Below are 14,938 nucleotides of genomic sequence, written 5' to 3' on the forward strand. Positions count from 1 at the left end.
TAAGCATTTACATCTATGTATTGCCTTTGTTAATGTTTATTCATTATTTTAGTGTCCCCTCCCACGAGTTCTGTCACTTGCTGCAATGGTGCAGCAGGTGCATTGACACCGATGCTCAGTGTGTGATGGACTCAGTTTACCCTTATTTATTTATATGTTTTTCTACCAAAACAGGAGGTGGGTGTGGTAATTTTACTTCTTACATTAGGGCACCCGGCGCCCTTGGGAGCGGCAACTCTGTTGTAAGAAGGTGGTACGCTTGGAAAACTGATTAAAACTTTCTCCTAATAGAATAAACAATACTGCTGCTGACCTCACGGGAAAGAAATCTTCAAACATACATTTCATAACTGAATGTTTTGTATAGGAAAAAGCAAAAGCAGATTTCAAGGCGGGGAAGTGATCGTAAAACGTGCTGCAGATCTCTAAATGGCAGCTTCTTCCACTGAACCCCCTGTGCCAATTAAGGAACCAGAGGCTCCGTAGGAAGTAGGGGGGCATTTACTTGGAATCGAGTCTGACAGCTGTGCACGCATCTAAAAACTGCCACTGACAAAACACAGCTCAACAATGGGCGTTTTCTCCTCCGCGAAGTGCAATCATTGGCACTGGTGGACTCGAAGGAGGTCCATCATGGATTCGGGATAAGTTGTGAGGGGGTGACACCATGAGTTACCCGCACTGGGTGACACCAACCCTAGTGACGCCGCTGACAGGGACTCTGATAAACCGGAGTCCATACTGAGCGCAATAATTGCTTGCTACATGAAGTGTTTAATCATATCTAAGGAAAATAAGGGCATGACCTGCGAATGCAAACCCCTCTGCCCGCTGGCTTATCAGTTAAAGATAAGACAGTAGAGGGGGGGTGGGGCAGGCTGGCAGAAGGGAAGTCCTCACTGCAGTAAATACCGGCTGTAAATCCACTCATAGGTGCCCATTTGCAGGCCCTGCCACACCATCTCCCGGTAAATGACTGAACAGTTCTGGTAGTGATGAAAGTCCTAACTTGACATAAGGCAACACCACATTTCTACTATTTTCATAAGGGCATTTTCCGATATGAGACAGCCCCAGAACGCACTCACAGATAGAGCTTGATTCGCAACTTCATGTTTGTGTAAAAATGGCAATTAAAATCCTGTATCTTAAACTACGTTTATGGCATAGCTTATTAGCCACCGTGCAAATACGAGCTTTACTTGCATGCAGTGAATGTCTATGATGTTGCATGTGACATATGACCTTGCGAGATTATCACCTCGGTCACCTCTAAAAAATAAACAGAAGCTGGAACAACCGCGTTGGCACCGAATGTTGCCAAAATGCTGTAGCTCTGTTCACGTGGGCAGCGTTTTTGCTTCAGGTGATAATTAGATTATGGGGACGGTGCAGAGAGAGGCCCTCTCTCGTCGTCTGGCTTAGTTCTCAGGAATTCGGGTCATGCGCACTTTTTATTGCGCAAACCCTAATGCGCTCGTCACCAACAGCCGCGCCCGAGCTACCCCCACCCCCCTAAGGAATTGAATAATACTAAGAGACCGCGCAGACGCGGCGGCGGGTGCCGGGCGGAGTCTGCTGCGCGTGCGATCCACCCCCTAAAATGGCACTCGCACTATTCCAATGCATTATTTGATTAATAGCAGATTACGTTTTTGCGCGGAGCGAGGGGAGAGTGAGAGTCACGCAGACGCACGCTGCGCAGCAGGGTACAGTACTGACGAGTCAGTGAATACTGTACTAGTGAGTGAGTGTGTACAAAAAAACCGGCCCAACAACAAAACCGGCCCCCCGGCCAAAAAACCGGCCCCCACCCCTGGCAGCTGTTGTGTCGTGTGGGGGGGGGCACAGGGGTGAATAGGGAGGCAATCTACACTCTGGGGGCAAGCTATGGGGTCTACCTCTTTAGCACGTGGCCTAGGCCTAGTAATAAATAGACGGACACTCAGGTATGCTTAGTGGTTATTCACGCCGTCGCCAACTGGTGTACGTACGCTCGTAGACCCCTTTTATTAGCTGGGGCACGTGTGTCTACGCTGTGCGCCTATTACGCCACAGACGTAGATCAACTAGAACACAACATTCCTTTCCAACTATGAAACAAAAAAAACAAAAACAAAAACAAGTCGGACAGTTCTGCATTGAAATGTTCAGGACACCACAGGGTGAGGAGCCTCAGTCCCAGGGGTTTCGGCATACAGTCTCGGAATGTGTTTTTCAATGAGCAAACAAATATAGTGGAACAGTCTTACGTGAAGTAGTCTCGAAGGCAGCGAGATGGCTCTGGATTCTTTCTCAGGTGGTAGCGACCTGGGCCCCTTTTCGGCGTGGCACCAGCCCCAGCCGGGGATGGTTGTTGGCATTCATTGACCGCGGGACTGTTTCCACCCTGCTCCGCGACATGGTCCTCGGATGTGTCCTGATGAGGATCTTCCTCTCTGGTAGAGTCGATGGGCTCTTCTTCATCAGAGTTGTCTGAGGCGGACGGCGGGGGAATAGTCTCTTGGCTGATCGCCTCTGGACTCGCTGTGGGCTCAGGGAGAGAGACCGCCTCGGTCTCCGGATGAAAGATCTTGAAATGAGATATGTTGCGAGTGATCACCTCTCGACCGCGGGCCGCTATCACGTGAGTTCCTTTCACATTGACTACCCTCCAGGGTCGGGCCTCGTAGGTGAGTCTGAACTTCCCGCTGATGACGCGGTTCTTTAGCAGTACCAGATTTCCCCGGGTAATCTGTGGAGCCTTGGCTCTCCGGCGTTGGCTGGTCTGGGCATATGCTTTCCGCCGTCGGGCCTCAATCTGTTCTTCATTTGACGATGCCGGTTTCCAGTGAGGGTGATGAGGAATGGAGTCCGCGACCACTCTCCCCTTGAGGACATGTCCTGGGGCGACCCCCGTAGTCGTGTGGGGTGTTTGTCGATAGTTCCTTAGGAATGTAAAGATGGCCAGTTCCGCTGATTGTCCCCTCTCATGAGCTGTTCTGATTACCTTGTTAAGAGTCCTCATGAAGCGTTCGACTTCTCCATTTGCTTGTGGCCAGCGGGGCGTTATCCGGCGATGTCGTATCCCCAGGATGCTCAGATAATTGGCGAATTCCTGCCCTTGAAAGGGAGGGCCATTGTCAGTTCGGAGTTCTTTGATCAGACCATGGGCCGCTATGATTTTCTCCAGTTTGGGGATGACCTCCGCCGCACTAGTGGTCGATAGAATTTCCACTTCTGGGTACTTGGAGTGATCATCGATGGCCACCATGGTGTGCCGTCCGTCCGGAAGGCTACCGAAATCTAGACTGACGCATTCCCAGGGGTGTTGTGGCCGGGGCTCAACGACTATGGGAGCTTCTCATGGGGTGTCCCCCGTGACCTGGCAGGCTGCACACGATCTCACCGTGGCTTCCACTAGATCATCCATGAGGGGGAACCATACCTTGGTTCTTAGCCGGGATTTTGTTTTCACCATTCCCTGGTGGCCCACATGGGCAAGCTGCACCATTCGAGCCGTTAGGGCCGACGGTATTACCAGCCGGTGGCCGCGCAGCAGACACCCGGTGTCATCCTCGTTGAGTTCCTCACGCACATGGTATAGACTTTCCAGGATGTGTTGAGCTTCTGGTGTTAGTATCTTCCAACTTTCCTTGGCTCGGTGCCAATTTCCACTTCGAAGTGCTGCTCGGGCTTTTTGCAGGCAGTCATCCGCCTGAGTGGCTTCTGCAATGCTCTCCAGTGATACCGGCAGGGGGCATGATCTGGCTGTGACGCACCTCACATAAGCTTCCGTGTCCGCCGCGTCTTTCATTTCTTCCCTGGTCGCAGCCCTCGGGTGTCGGGATAGATAGTCCGCCGGATTTCTTGATCCTGGCTGGCACTCAACTCGGCAGTTGTAGTCTTGGAGTTGAAGCATCCATTTCTCAATGCGCGGGGGAGGTTTCGTGGACGTGCCTGAGAAGAGGGCTACCAGCGGTTTGTGGTCCGTCGCTACTGTGAATGGCTTCCCATATACATACAAGTGGAAATGCCGGCACCCCCAGTGGATCGCTATTGCCTCCTTCTCGATTTGCGAGTATCTTTGTTCAGTCTCCGTGAGCGAGCGGCTCGCAAAAGCCACCGGGGTCCAATCTTCATCAGCTCTTTGTCTTTGCATCAAGACTGCTCCCAGGCCCACTGATCCCGCATCCACAGCGACTAGCGTCAATTTCCGGGGGTCGAAGAAGGCCAGGGTGGTGGCGTCTGAGAGAGCTTCCTTGATTTCGTGAAACGCCTTGGCTTGTTCCGGTCCCCACTTCCACGGCGTGTTCTCTTTGGTGAGGTCTCTCAGCGGTAGTGTGATGTTGGCCAGGTCCCGAATGAACCTCCCGCAGTAGTTTACCATCCCTAAGAAGCTGCGGACTTCGGTGACAGTTGTGGGAGGAGTAGCGGCTTTAATGTCCTTCACTTTGTCGGGGTCTGGGTTCACCCCATCGGCCGAGAAGGTGTATCCAAAGAATTGTAGTTTGCGTTTCAGGAACTCACACTTCTCGCGATGTAGGGTAAGGCCCGCCTCTCTGAGTCTCTTAAACACTTGCGCTAGTCAGACGTTGTGTTCCTGTATCGTGCGGGCATGGATCATGATATCGTCACTGACGTTAATCACTCCGGTTATATCAGTGACCAGTTTCTGTATCACGTTCTGGAATACTTTCGCGGCGCTGGACACGCCAAAACTGAGACGAGTGTATCTCCTGAGTCCCACATGCGTGGAGAATGTTGTGATGTTGCGCGACTCTCTTAATCGAGCACTAACTGGTGATAACCAGATCGGAGGTCCAGTTTTGAGAACCAGCTTGCTCCCGCCATTTCACCTATCAGATCGTCAATGGTGGGGGTTATGTGGCGCTCCCTTTTGATGGCAGCGTTGGGGAGTCGCATGTCCACACAGATTCGGACAGCCCCTGGTTGCTTCGGTTTTCGTGTGACCACTATGGGTGATATCCAAGGAGTGGGCCCTGTTACCTTTTCTATGATGCCCGCTTCTTCTAGTTTTTTAGCTCCTCCTCCACGAGCGGTCTGAGATGAAATGCGATCCGGCGATGTCTTTAAGCTACCGGTTGGACCGTGGGGTCGATGTGGAGATGTACCTTGCTCCCGTGAATTTCCCAATGCCTTTGAAGATGTCAGCGAACTCCGTGGTGAGTTGTTGGATGGATTCCTGGTGCACCCCAAACGCAAATGTGACGATCCCCAGGTCTTCTGCCGCCCGGCATCCAAGCAACATGCCTTGCCCGTCCTCAGCTACAAATATGTTAGCCGTGATGGAACGGTCTCCGTGCGAGATAGATGTTTTGAATTTCCCTCGAATTTTGAGAGGGGTGTCCTGTCCATACGCAAAGACGGTGATGGGTGACGGGCTGAGCGTAGGGGGTGGGTCCATGGTTTGGTACAGTGTGGCCGCCAGGAGGTTGATGGTTGCTCCGGTGTCTACCACAGCCATGAGATCCTGTTTGCCCACCTGGATGCCGCATTTCGGTAGTCGCCTGGTCCTGCTTACTGCCGTGCCAATCATGTGTACCCTGTGGACGACTCTCTCCTCTTCCTCGTCATCGTCCATGTCACTCTGATTGGGGTCTCCCTCGGGTATGGTGTTCACCACTTGTCTTGGTTTTCGATACTACAGACTTTTTCGAAGTGGTTGAAACGACCACACCCCGAGCATCGCTTCCCTTTTGCCGGGCACTCTGCTGCTTGGTGGGATGATCCTCCGCAGTATCCGCATGTCTTTCCCAATGTGCCTGCTGACGCTCCTGTGCCCTTTTTGTTCCATTTCGTTGGAGACTTAACGGTCACTTTGTTGACTGGTTCGGCTTTCACCAGGGCCTGAAGGGCCTCTTCCATGTAGGCCGCTCGGGCCTTTGACAGTTCTTTGGTTCGCCCTAGAGTTAGTATGTCCGCTAGGGGCTTCCCCGACTCTTCGAGGATGCGTTCTCTGAGTTTGGCCGATGCGCACCCCTGGATGATCTGTCCCCGTATTTCCTCAGTGACATCTGCAAATCCACAGGTCGATGCAAGATTCTTTAATCGTGCGTGGTACGTGTCCAGTGACTCTTCAGGCAGCTGTCGCGCTTGTCTGAAAATTAATCGTTCATAGTCCTGATTAGCCATCGGCTCAAAATGCTTGTTCAGAGCTTCTATCAACGTGCGGTGGGTCTTCGGCGACGCTTCCATTAGCGTCTTTGCAATGTTGTGGACGTCTTTACCCCCAAGATGCAGGACCATGGCCCTTTTCTGGTCCTTGTGGACTTTGGTGGCTTCGAAGAAGATTATCAGCCTGTCGACCCAGTCCTTCCATTTTGGAACCAGTGACGATGGTGATCCTTCCACTATGAACGGCTCAATTGGTGGTATCGTGGCCATGGTTGTGGTGGTGCCGCGCTGACTATGGGGCAGTGCGAGCGCTGGTGGCCTGGCTGAGCCCTCTTGAGTTCTTCGTTACTCGCCTTGAGTGTTGGATTTACCACTGCTTATTGGGGGTGTGGATAGACTCCTAGTTAGGAGTGCAGGCTACCTTCCACGTGGGGCAGCGTTGTGCCACCGTGCGTTGTCGACTTGGTGTTGCAAGTGCTCGTTGTATTGTGTGTCCTGTTTTTCAGGTGTCCTTGGGGTTGCCAGTGCTTGTTTTTTTCTTCTTTTGCCGTGTGTTTTCTTCCTTCGGGAAAACGTTATGCCTCTTCCGCCTGTGGTCTGCCTTTACTATTCTCCTCCCCGCAGCAGAGCGCCACCGGAGTCCTCTGCCCGGGCAACACGGAGTGAGAAGGGGCGTGGCCACAGCCTCGTGGCAGCAGCGCGCTTCAGCGCATCGGCCGTCTGCCTAGATGCAGCGCTGCCCGTGGTCGTCGGGGCTCCCGGGAGCCAGCGCGGGAGTGCAAGCGGGCCGGAGGTAGGGGGGCTGCCTGTTGGATGCCGCACGGGCACCGCCAAATCACACGGTGGAACCCCTTCCGGCGACAGTGTTCCCCGGTTGACGGTCCGGGCGGACACACCCCCCAGCGGGCGCTGTAGCTCACCTGACGACGGTCACCAGAGCAGTCCAGGTCGATGGTCCAGGCGAATCGCTGCACAGCCGCCGGGGCCCCGGGGCACGAGCGCCGCGAGCCAATGACAGAGCTCGCGGCCGCCCCGCTGGACGAAGGTGCACACACACACAGCGAGGGTACGCCCACCCTCGTCGCCAGCTGTTGTGTCGTGTGGGGGGGGCCACAGGGGTGATCAGGGAGGCAATCTACACTCTGGGGGCAAGCTATGGGGTCTACCTCTTTAGCACGTGGCCTAGGCCTAGTAATAAATAGACGGACACTCGGGTATGCTTAGAGGCTATTCACGCCGTCGCCAACTGGCGTACGTACGCTCGTAGACCCCTTTTATTAGCTGGGTCACGTGTGTCTACGCTGTGCCCCTATTAAGCCACTGACGTAGATCAACTAGAACACAACATCAGCCTACCGGGGGATTGCCCGGTGCCCGGCATTGCCAGTTGCCTGTTCAGGTCACTTAAATTTGCATTCAGCAAGTTTTCAGTTTTCTTTCAATACATTTAGCAACTGGACTGAAACGTTGTTAAGGTATGTGCTACTGCCTGGCAATGCACTCGAGGTGGATGTCGCCAAATCCACATTTTCTTGAGCTTTCAACCACAAATGGTAGGTACAATGCTGCGCTGTAAATGTTTGAAAATGATGATTAATGCAGCCCTGATCTCTTCAAATTAATTTCAGGTCCTGTGTCTTAAATGTTTAGGCTGGGACTTTACTGTGATTTTGTACTTTAAACATTTCATATTGCTATAGTCAAGTACCGAGTGTAGACAAAAGCTTTTACTGTTTAATATTATGTTGTATCTAGCTATCACCCTATGTAGTAAGTGCAAAATGTATTGAAATATCTTAATGTATTTCTTTACGGCGTCCCAACTCTGTTTAGCAGCCACCACTCAAATTGACATAAATCGTCCTCCAAACTTCCATGGTAACTCAATAGAGGACTGAAGTGTTAAGATGGGAATTGGTCCTAATGTCCCACCTGTAGAAATGGTATGTAAAGTTACCATTCAGTAGCACTTAAACACAGCAGACAGAGGCTGCCACGTTTCACCACAGTTGTCTTCTGGTCGCATCTATCCAACGTTGATGTTATCTCATAACACATTTCAGCTATTTATTTTAATATATATGTACAAAAGTCAATTACCAAAGTATTTCCACATCTTAGAGAGCTATAATTCTGACCGTCCTTTGTACAGAAGTGGCGAAAATCCATGTCTTATGAAGATCCCTCTTGTTTGATGATGATGTAAAATGGATGTGAATGGCAGAATCTGCAGATGTCTGAGATGTCTGACAGTGGTGCGTGTGAAATTAAATGAATAGATGTAATTTAGCAGCATCATTCTTATAAAAGAAGGTGGCGTTTGTGTAGCACTGCTGGTTTGGAGCCAATATTATGAGATGTGCATTAAGTTCAGTTTTACCAGCTTATATTTCCCAAATAGTGTTTCTGTTGTAGATAAGTGATGAAGTGCTTGGAAACTGCAGGATGAAACAATGAAGAGAAGACATTGTCATAAACATTTTTAAAAAAGGATGGTCCTAGTGTCATTGCATGAAAAGATTTTTTTAACTTTTTTTTAAATAATTTTAGTCTTATATGCATATTCTTTCAGCCAATTTCCAGGAAATTAAGGTGGAAGATTTTGCTGGAAAATATATTATTTTATCCCATTGTTTTATTTTAAAAGATGTGCGTGGGAAATGGCAACTGGCCTCCCAAAAATTACTGTGTACCCTTGAAGTGAACTCAAACACCGCCCCAAGCGCACAGCCCAGCCCCGCCAATCTCAAACTTCACATGCCATCAATGATGTATGCTGCTGTGGTGTTCAAGTAAACAATGTATTAATAGTTGTGAGAAAATAGGCAGTAAACAGTTAACCAGTTCTTACTAAATGATAAGCTCTTCTGGAGTTTATCAGTTTCCAAGCAAACACATTTACATGCTCTCCTTCCACAACATCACTGCTATGACCACAAAGTCCACCATTGACATGAAGTCTTACAACCTCATTTCACAGTAAATTCAGAAACATACCTGACATTGATTGTAACATACTTTGTGTTAACACATACAAACAGCTGTGCTTTATAAGTACCACTAGCACCGTTCAGCTTCACACTGTACAGTAAGGAGTATTTTGCTGGGGCGTTACAATTCAGCTGTAATATTTAGAAATACCCATATATCCGGATATTCATTTTGTGCATTACCAGTATTCTCTGGTACTTACAGCAGCCTAGTTCATGGCACATCAAAAGCAAGTAAATCTTTTTATAAATATGTATCTATTCTGAAAGTGAATCAACTGAATTTTTTTCAATTTTCCTTATGTTTTAAACGTATGTGCAATAAGTGCAAATTTAGATGTCCTACACTCGAATCATTACAGGGGTGGTCGGGCGCTTTTTGTAAAATTAATTTTTTACAGCTGTATCAGTAATATCTTATTTTCTTGCATAGTGAACACTATGCTAAAAATAGATATAACACCTGGTGTAAAAAAGAAACGCTCTGCAGGAAATAACCCTACACCTCATGAGGACGTCCTACCCTAGAAAATAAGACAGGAAATAAAATGCAAATGACAACCCGCCAGGCTGCACCACAGCGAGCACTTAATTAACAGTAAGTACCTGATACATTCCCTGCACACTGGCTTCTCGGGCCCTGGACTTCCAGAGGAGCCGCATCACCCGGACGATCTCCGGCAGATTTGAGGTCCAGGCGGCCAGGCTCTCCGGCAGCTCCTCGTCGGCAGCCCCTCAACTCCGTCCCAGCTTGGCCGATGAGAGAAAGCAGTCCACCACTGGTATTCCAAACACCGCTCGCCCCTACTGCAGCATTATCCAGGATGTTTCAAAAGTGACCGCTGGCGTGGCCACTAAATGTGAGCGAAGCACATCGTCCACCTAATGCTGAAACTTAATACACGCCCCGTGTAACAACCAAGTAAAGTGGCCAGTAGCCATGGGAGAATACAAAATGCCAACATGGATGTACTAAGAAGGGAGTAATAATCCTCATAATGAATCATAAGAGCGCATTTACAAAGGACAGACACACAAGCCAATCAAAAATAAGGGTGGGGGAGTGGGGGAAGCTTCTCTCTGTACTCAACTACCACAGCTCTTCGCAGAGCAGCTCTTGCGCACTGGCTCACTCTCGACCTCAAAATTACATTGCTACTGAAATGTAGTAAGTCGATTTCTGAATTTAAAATGCCTGCTGCAAGAGACAATAGCAAGGTGAAAGGTAGGTCATGGAACACAGCTTCTCTTGCAGTTAAAGCTGGGAAAATGGGAAGCAGCTTTTCCTTCTTCTGACCTATTTCTCTAAAATGAAAAACAGATGTAATAGAATAGAATAGAATAGAATAGGGCTTTAAGAGAGCCAGGTCCCTCTAGGTCTCAGACCGAGTAATAATTAAAATATAACTTTGAAATGAGTTCCTTTTGGCCTCTATATTGCTGTCCTTTACAGGAAAATGCTGATTGATATATCAACAATGATTGTAAAACCATTATGGCAATTTAAGTTTTACTTAATTTACTTTGCTTCGAGGCCTTCCCCCTCGTGATGAGCGGGAGCGTCACCAATTGCCTCGGACCTGGGCCTCAACATAAGAGGACAGCCTCTGAGGTTCCATGAGGGTTGGGACTGCTGCCTTCCCTCATTGGCTAACCTTATTTCAGCCATTAATGAAAGGCAGCAGTCCCTCACTCGTCACAGAGTGGGATGGGTTCAGTGAGAGTTGCTTACCCCACCCCACTCTGTGACAAAGTGCTACTGATTGACACTCAGGACTTGGTGCTTCAGGGCTTAAAACTAGTGGTGGCATTAATCACATCCAGGTTAGACTATTGTAATGGTCTATATGTAGGGGCCAACAAAGCCTTACTACATAAGCTGCAAATGGTACAAAACACTGCAGCAAGATTAGTGCTAAAAACATCGAGAAAGTCCTCGGCATCAGCAGCACTAGATATACTCCACTGGCTTCCCATTCAAAAGAGAATACTATTCAAACTACTGATAATTTCCTTCAGGGCATTCCACAAAACAGGTCCAACTTACCTTTACAACAAATTCAACCGCTACCACCCCGGACGTCATCTAAGATCTGCCACGGCCAACCTAATGATCATCCCAAAGTTTCGACTGTCCACTAGAGGGGGAAAGTCTCTGACGGTCAAAGGACCAAGAGCATGGAACAAACTCCCTCCTCAAATCCGGGAAATCTCATGCGAAAGTAGATTCAGGAAAGCCATCAAAACCTGGATCTACAACCAAACAGCCGCCACCTGCAAAGCCCTGGTCTAATTCTGAAACGTCTCTAGGGGTTATTATATCTCTTATCCCTCCTTTGATCCACACAATTCACATCCAGCGCCAAGATGCTCCTCGGAGCGATAGAGCGCTATATAAAACCCAAATCAAATCAAACTAACTGCTCAGGTCCGAGGCCCAGGGGCTGGTGCAGGTAGCTCCTGGGAACAATCTAAACCCTCTTGACTTCGCACTGTTTCTCCCGGGCAGCAGAAGCTCCAATTCTGAAGCCTCCAAAGGCAGTGACTGTCTGTGGACAGTGGCCAAGAGACAATGGCTACTGGAAAGTACCAAGGATATTGCTCCCTCACCTTCTATGGAGGGGGCTTGAGTACTGGCATTGTCTGCAGGCTCTAGGATCATCAGCCATGCTGAGGAAGCAGCTGGCATAGAGGGCACAGGGAGCCCCAGGAGGATAGTGATCGCTGTGGGCCCCTTTCCACTGCCGCAGGGTGACCACAGCATCTTCTCATGCATAGCCTGATTTTGCAGCAGCATGCCAGTGGCAGAGGGATATGCAAGAAGTAGCCCTCCAAAGATGATGCTTTTTACTGCAGAATGTGCCCTCTCTAGGAAAGCTCACCTGCTTCTGTTGAAAGAATTGCCATGACAAGGGCTGGCTCTGCGCTGCTCTCTGTCACCATCTGCAAAGCCTCACTTTCTCATAGTGAATCCATAATGGCTATTTCTCCTACAAACCAAGGGGCCTAGGGATACAAACTCAGAGACACTATTGACTTTGACAATTATCAATTCAAAGTAAATGCGGAGAAAATGTAAACAAAACATCACAAAGTGCCATGGGCTAGTCCAAAATGCAATGAATGCTTCATCTAGGCAATTGCTAAAGGGGGGTTGTCCCAAAAAGATGATATCTGGAGGAGACTGACCCAAAGTGCTCTGTGTTATTTTCAGGTTTTTATTGTTTTATTATTGTGCTGTTGTGTTCAAATTACGAGTGTAATGCAGGACCCTGCAGTTCAGGGGGGGCACACACCTTCAAGGGGCCCCCCAACAATTCAGGAAGGGCCATACAGCCCAAGGCCAGTGAATATCTGTGTAATATGCAACACTCAGGGGCACCTCTTCACATTATGTGCTGGGGGATGGGCATCATTTTGTGTTACGCTACTGGTTCCACTGAGCTCTAATGAAAATAAGCTGTCAAGCCAAACCTCAAAATGCCATGGGTGAAAATAACATTTCAGGAGTATTTGGCATTCCAGTAAGACAAGATGTTGTGTAGCCTCATGGATGACAGTATTTAGGGGCCCACTCTACTCCTTCCTGGAACTATTATAGAGTCTATTGTAATATACATATAATGCAGACCGGTCTTGCTGGGCAGTTTGAAGAGCGCAGCATACATAATGAGGCAAGCCAATGTTGACTAGAGTTCCCAGATTATTGGCGTGCCGTGGCAGTCATTCTAACAAAGTGTATGGCATGACCATTATTATGCACTTTTAAGTTTCTGATCTGTCTCCACAAGCTGGATGTCCTGGACTTCAGGGAGCAGAATAACAACCAAGCTCCCCATGTAGCTACCTCAACAAAGAGAAAGCCCTTGGCTACTGAACACTATACAGTTTTGTCAAAGCACGGTGAAGGCCAGAGATAACAGTCGATTCCCAAAGACATGCGATTTATATGTCCAATGGTGTTAGAGACTCCCTCAGGGAGATCCCATCCCTGGGTGCAAAGTTATGTATGATTCTGGTAGTGTTAAGGGCACGTGATAACAAGAACCACTCTGGGCTCAACTACCTCTCAGTTCATTGCCCTCGAGGATATTTGATAAACGCCTCTCATGGATCCATACCTCTCTAGTGTGTGGACTCGGTTAAGCTTCTTGATGCTTCTATGAGGCCCACGTGGCAGTTAACGGTTCTATTTTCTGTGGACGTAACCCAGAGTTTCATCAAAGTACTGAAATGAGCTTTGTCCGCCAAGCAACCTTTGGCGTTGCCTCTTACCTTTTCCAGGGTGACAGACTACAATCAAATTGTTGATGGGCACCCACAAATCTATTTTGTGGATGTTCACTACAATTATAGGGGAACCTACTCAGGAAAGCCCACATACCTGTCATTACTGCTATATTTTTACAGGACAGAAATAACACTTCCCCTAAAAAATGATTGCTAATTATGATTGTCTGCATCAGGTGTGGTTGTTTCTAGAAGCACAATACTTTATGATTCAGGCATTATAATTATTGTTACTAATTGCTTTGTTATAAAAATGTACCACTTAACGAACTGTATGCGTATTTTTTTATTAGGAAAAACATAAAATAGAAAATAAGACGTTTCAAAGCAAGAATATTTGGCACTGGGAAATATTTCCCGCCATTTCCTCAAATCTCATCCATAATCTTCATTTACATCTTTTTCAGAATGCCGGCCTGGTTACTGTGACCAGTACTCCCCTGAACTGTGGCCCCCGCCTGAGGGTTTTACTTCAGCGGCCAGTGAATGAAAAGTTGCTGATGCTGCTGCCTGTTGGCTACCCCAGCAAAGACGCCACAGTGCCAGACTTGAAGAGGAAACCCCTGGAAGACATCATGGTCGTCGTCTAAAAAGGACAAAAAGAAAAATATTTGCCAGACAGTCTCCCTCTCTTCCTCCGTTTGGGCCGAATTTACAAAGCTTTTTCTTTGAGTAATTGTGTGGGTGGGATTAACTTGTGAGTGTCCAGGCGTAATCAGCAAATAATTTTTTGTGAGTAATTGCACTTTACTCCATATTGAGGTGAGGCTTGCTCATGAATTTTCACGAGTAAAATAAGCTTACACAGGCCCCTGATTCACAAAGCTTTTTCCTGTAAGTGTATTATACTCCTAGAAATGTGTGAGAAAGTTAGATCAAAGTCTGTAGTAGGACACAACAAGTCACAGAAAATGCCTGTGAAATGGACCCTCAGCTTTGTGATGCTTGCAGATCCTCGAGTCATGGTGCATGTGCTAGGATGCTGTGTGCTTATGCATTAGGACGCATGTGGTCTTTTGTAGGTTTCCTAATCCAACATGATGGTCTACAATGTACGGCCAGTATATTACTATGAAAAATAAGTTTAATTTGTGCAGTGTGTGAAAAAAGCACAGGAGTGGCCCAACAACTCTTTACAACTGCTGGTCCCTTATTAAAAAATAAAGCATTTAAAAAACATTGGGAGAGCGATAGAAAATGGCCTGGAGAAAATTAGGGAGCAGGGGAGTGGAGTAGACCCTGGGAGTAAAAGGTGCATGGGAAAAGGAAAAGAGGGAAAGAGTAAGGAAACATACACTTCTATGGAGTGTTTAAATCAAAGCTGAACAAAAGAAAACCTCAAGTATACAGTGAAAAGATGAAACTCATCCAATTGGAACACCATGAGACCGAAAAACTCTGGGGTGAGACAAATGCAATAATAAAGAGGTAGGCTATTGAATCGGGAGCAGACAAATGAGATAGACAACATAGCCATCCAATAATGAGCAAGGGACTTACCCAAAACCTCACATGCTGTCCTACTCTATTGTAGTGTGCAA

The 14,938-nt window shown here is 48.0% G+C and overlaps 1 protein-coding gene across 1 annotated transcript in view; it reads left to right on the forward strand.

Moving 5' to 3' along the window:
* IYD (iodotyrosine deiodinase) overlaps positions 1-13,987 on the forward strand; it is a 226,424-nt gene extending 212,437 nt beyond the window's left edge. The window contains exon 5 of the mRNA XM_078647058.1: positions 13,805-13,987. Within this exon, the coding sequence (XP_078503184.1) occupies positions 13,805-13,987 (183 nt within the window). The remainder of the gene's footprint in view (positions 1-13,804) is intronic.
* Positions 13,988-14,938: the final 951 nt, after the last annotated feature.

This window comes from Lissotriton helveticus, chromosome 6, assembly GCF_964261635.1.
Source record: "Lissotriton helveticus chromosome 6, aLisHel1.1, whole genome shotgun sequence".
NCBI lineage: Eukaryota > Metazoa > Chordata > Amphibia > Caudata > Salamandridae > Lissotriton > Lissotriton helveticus.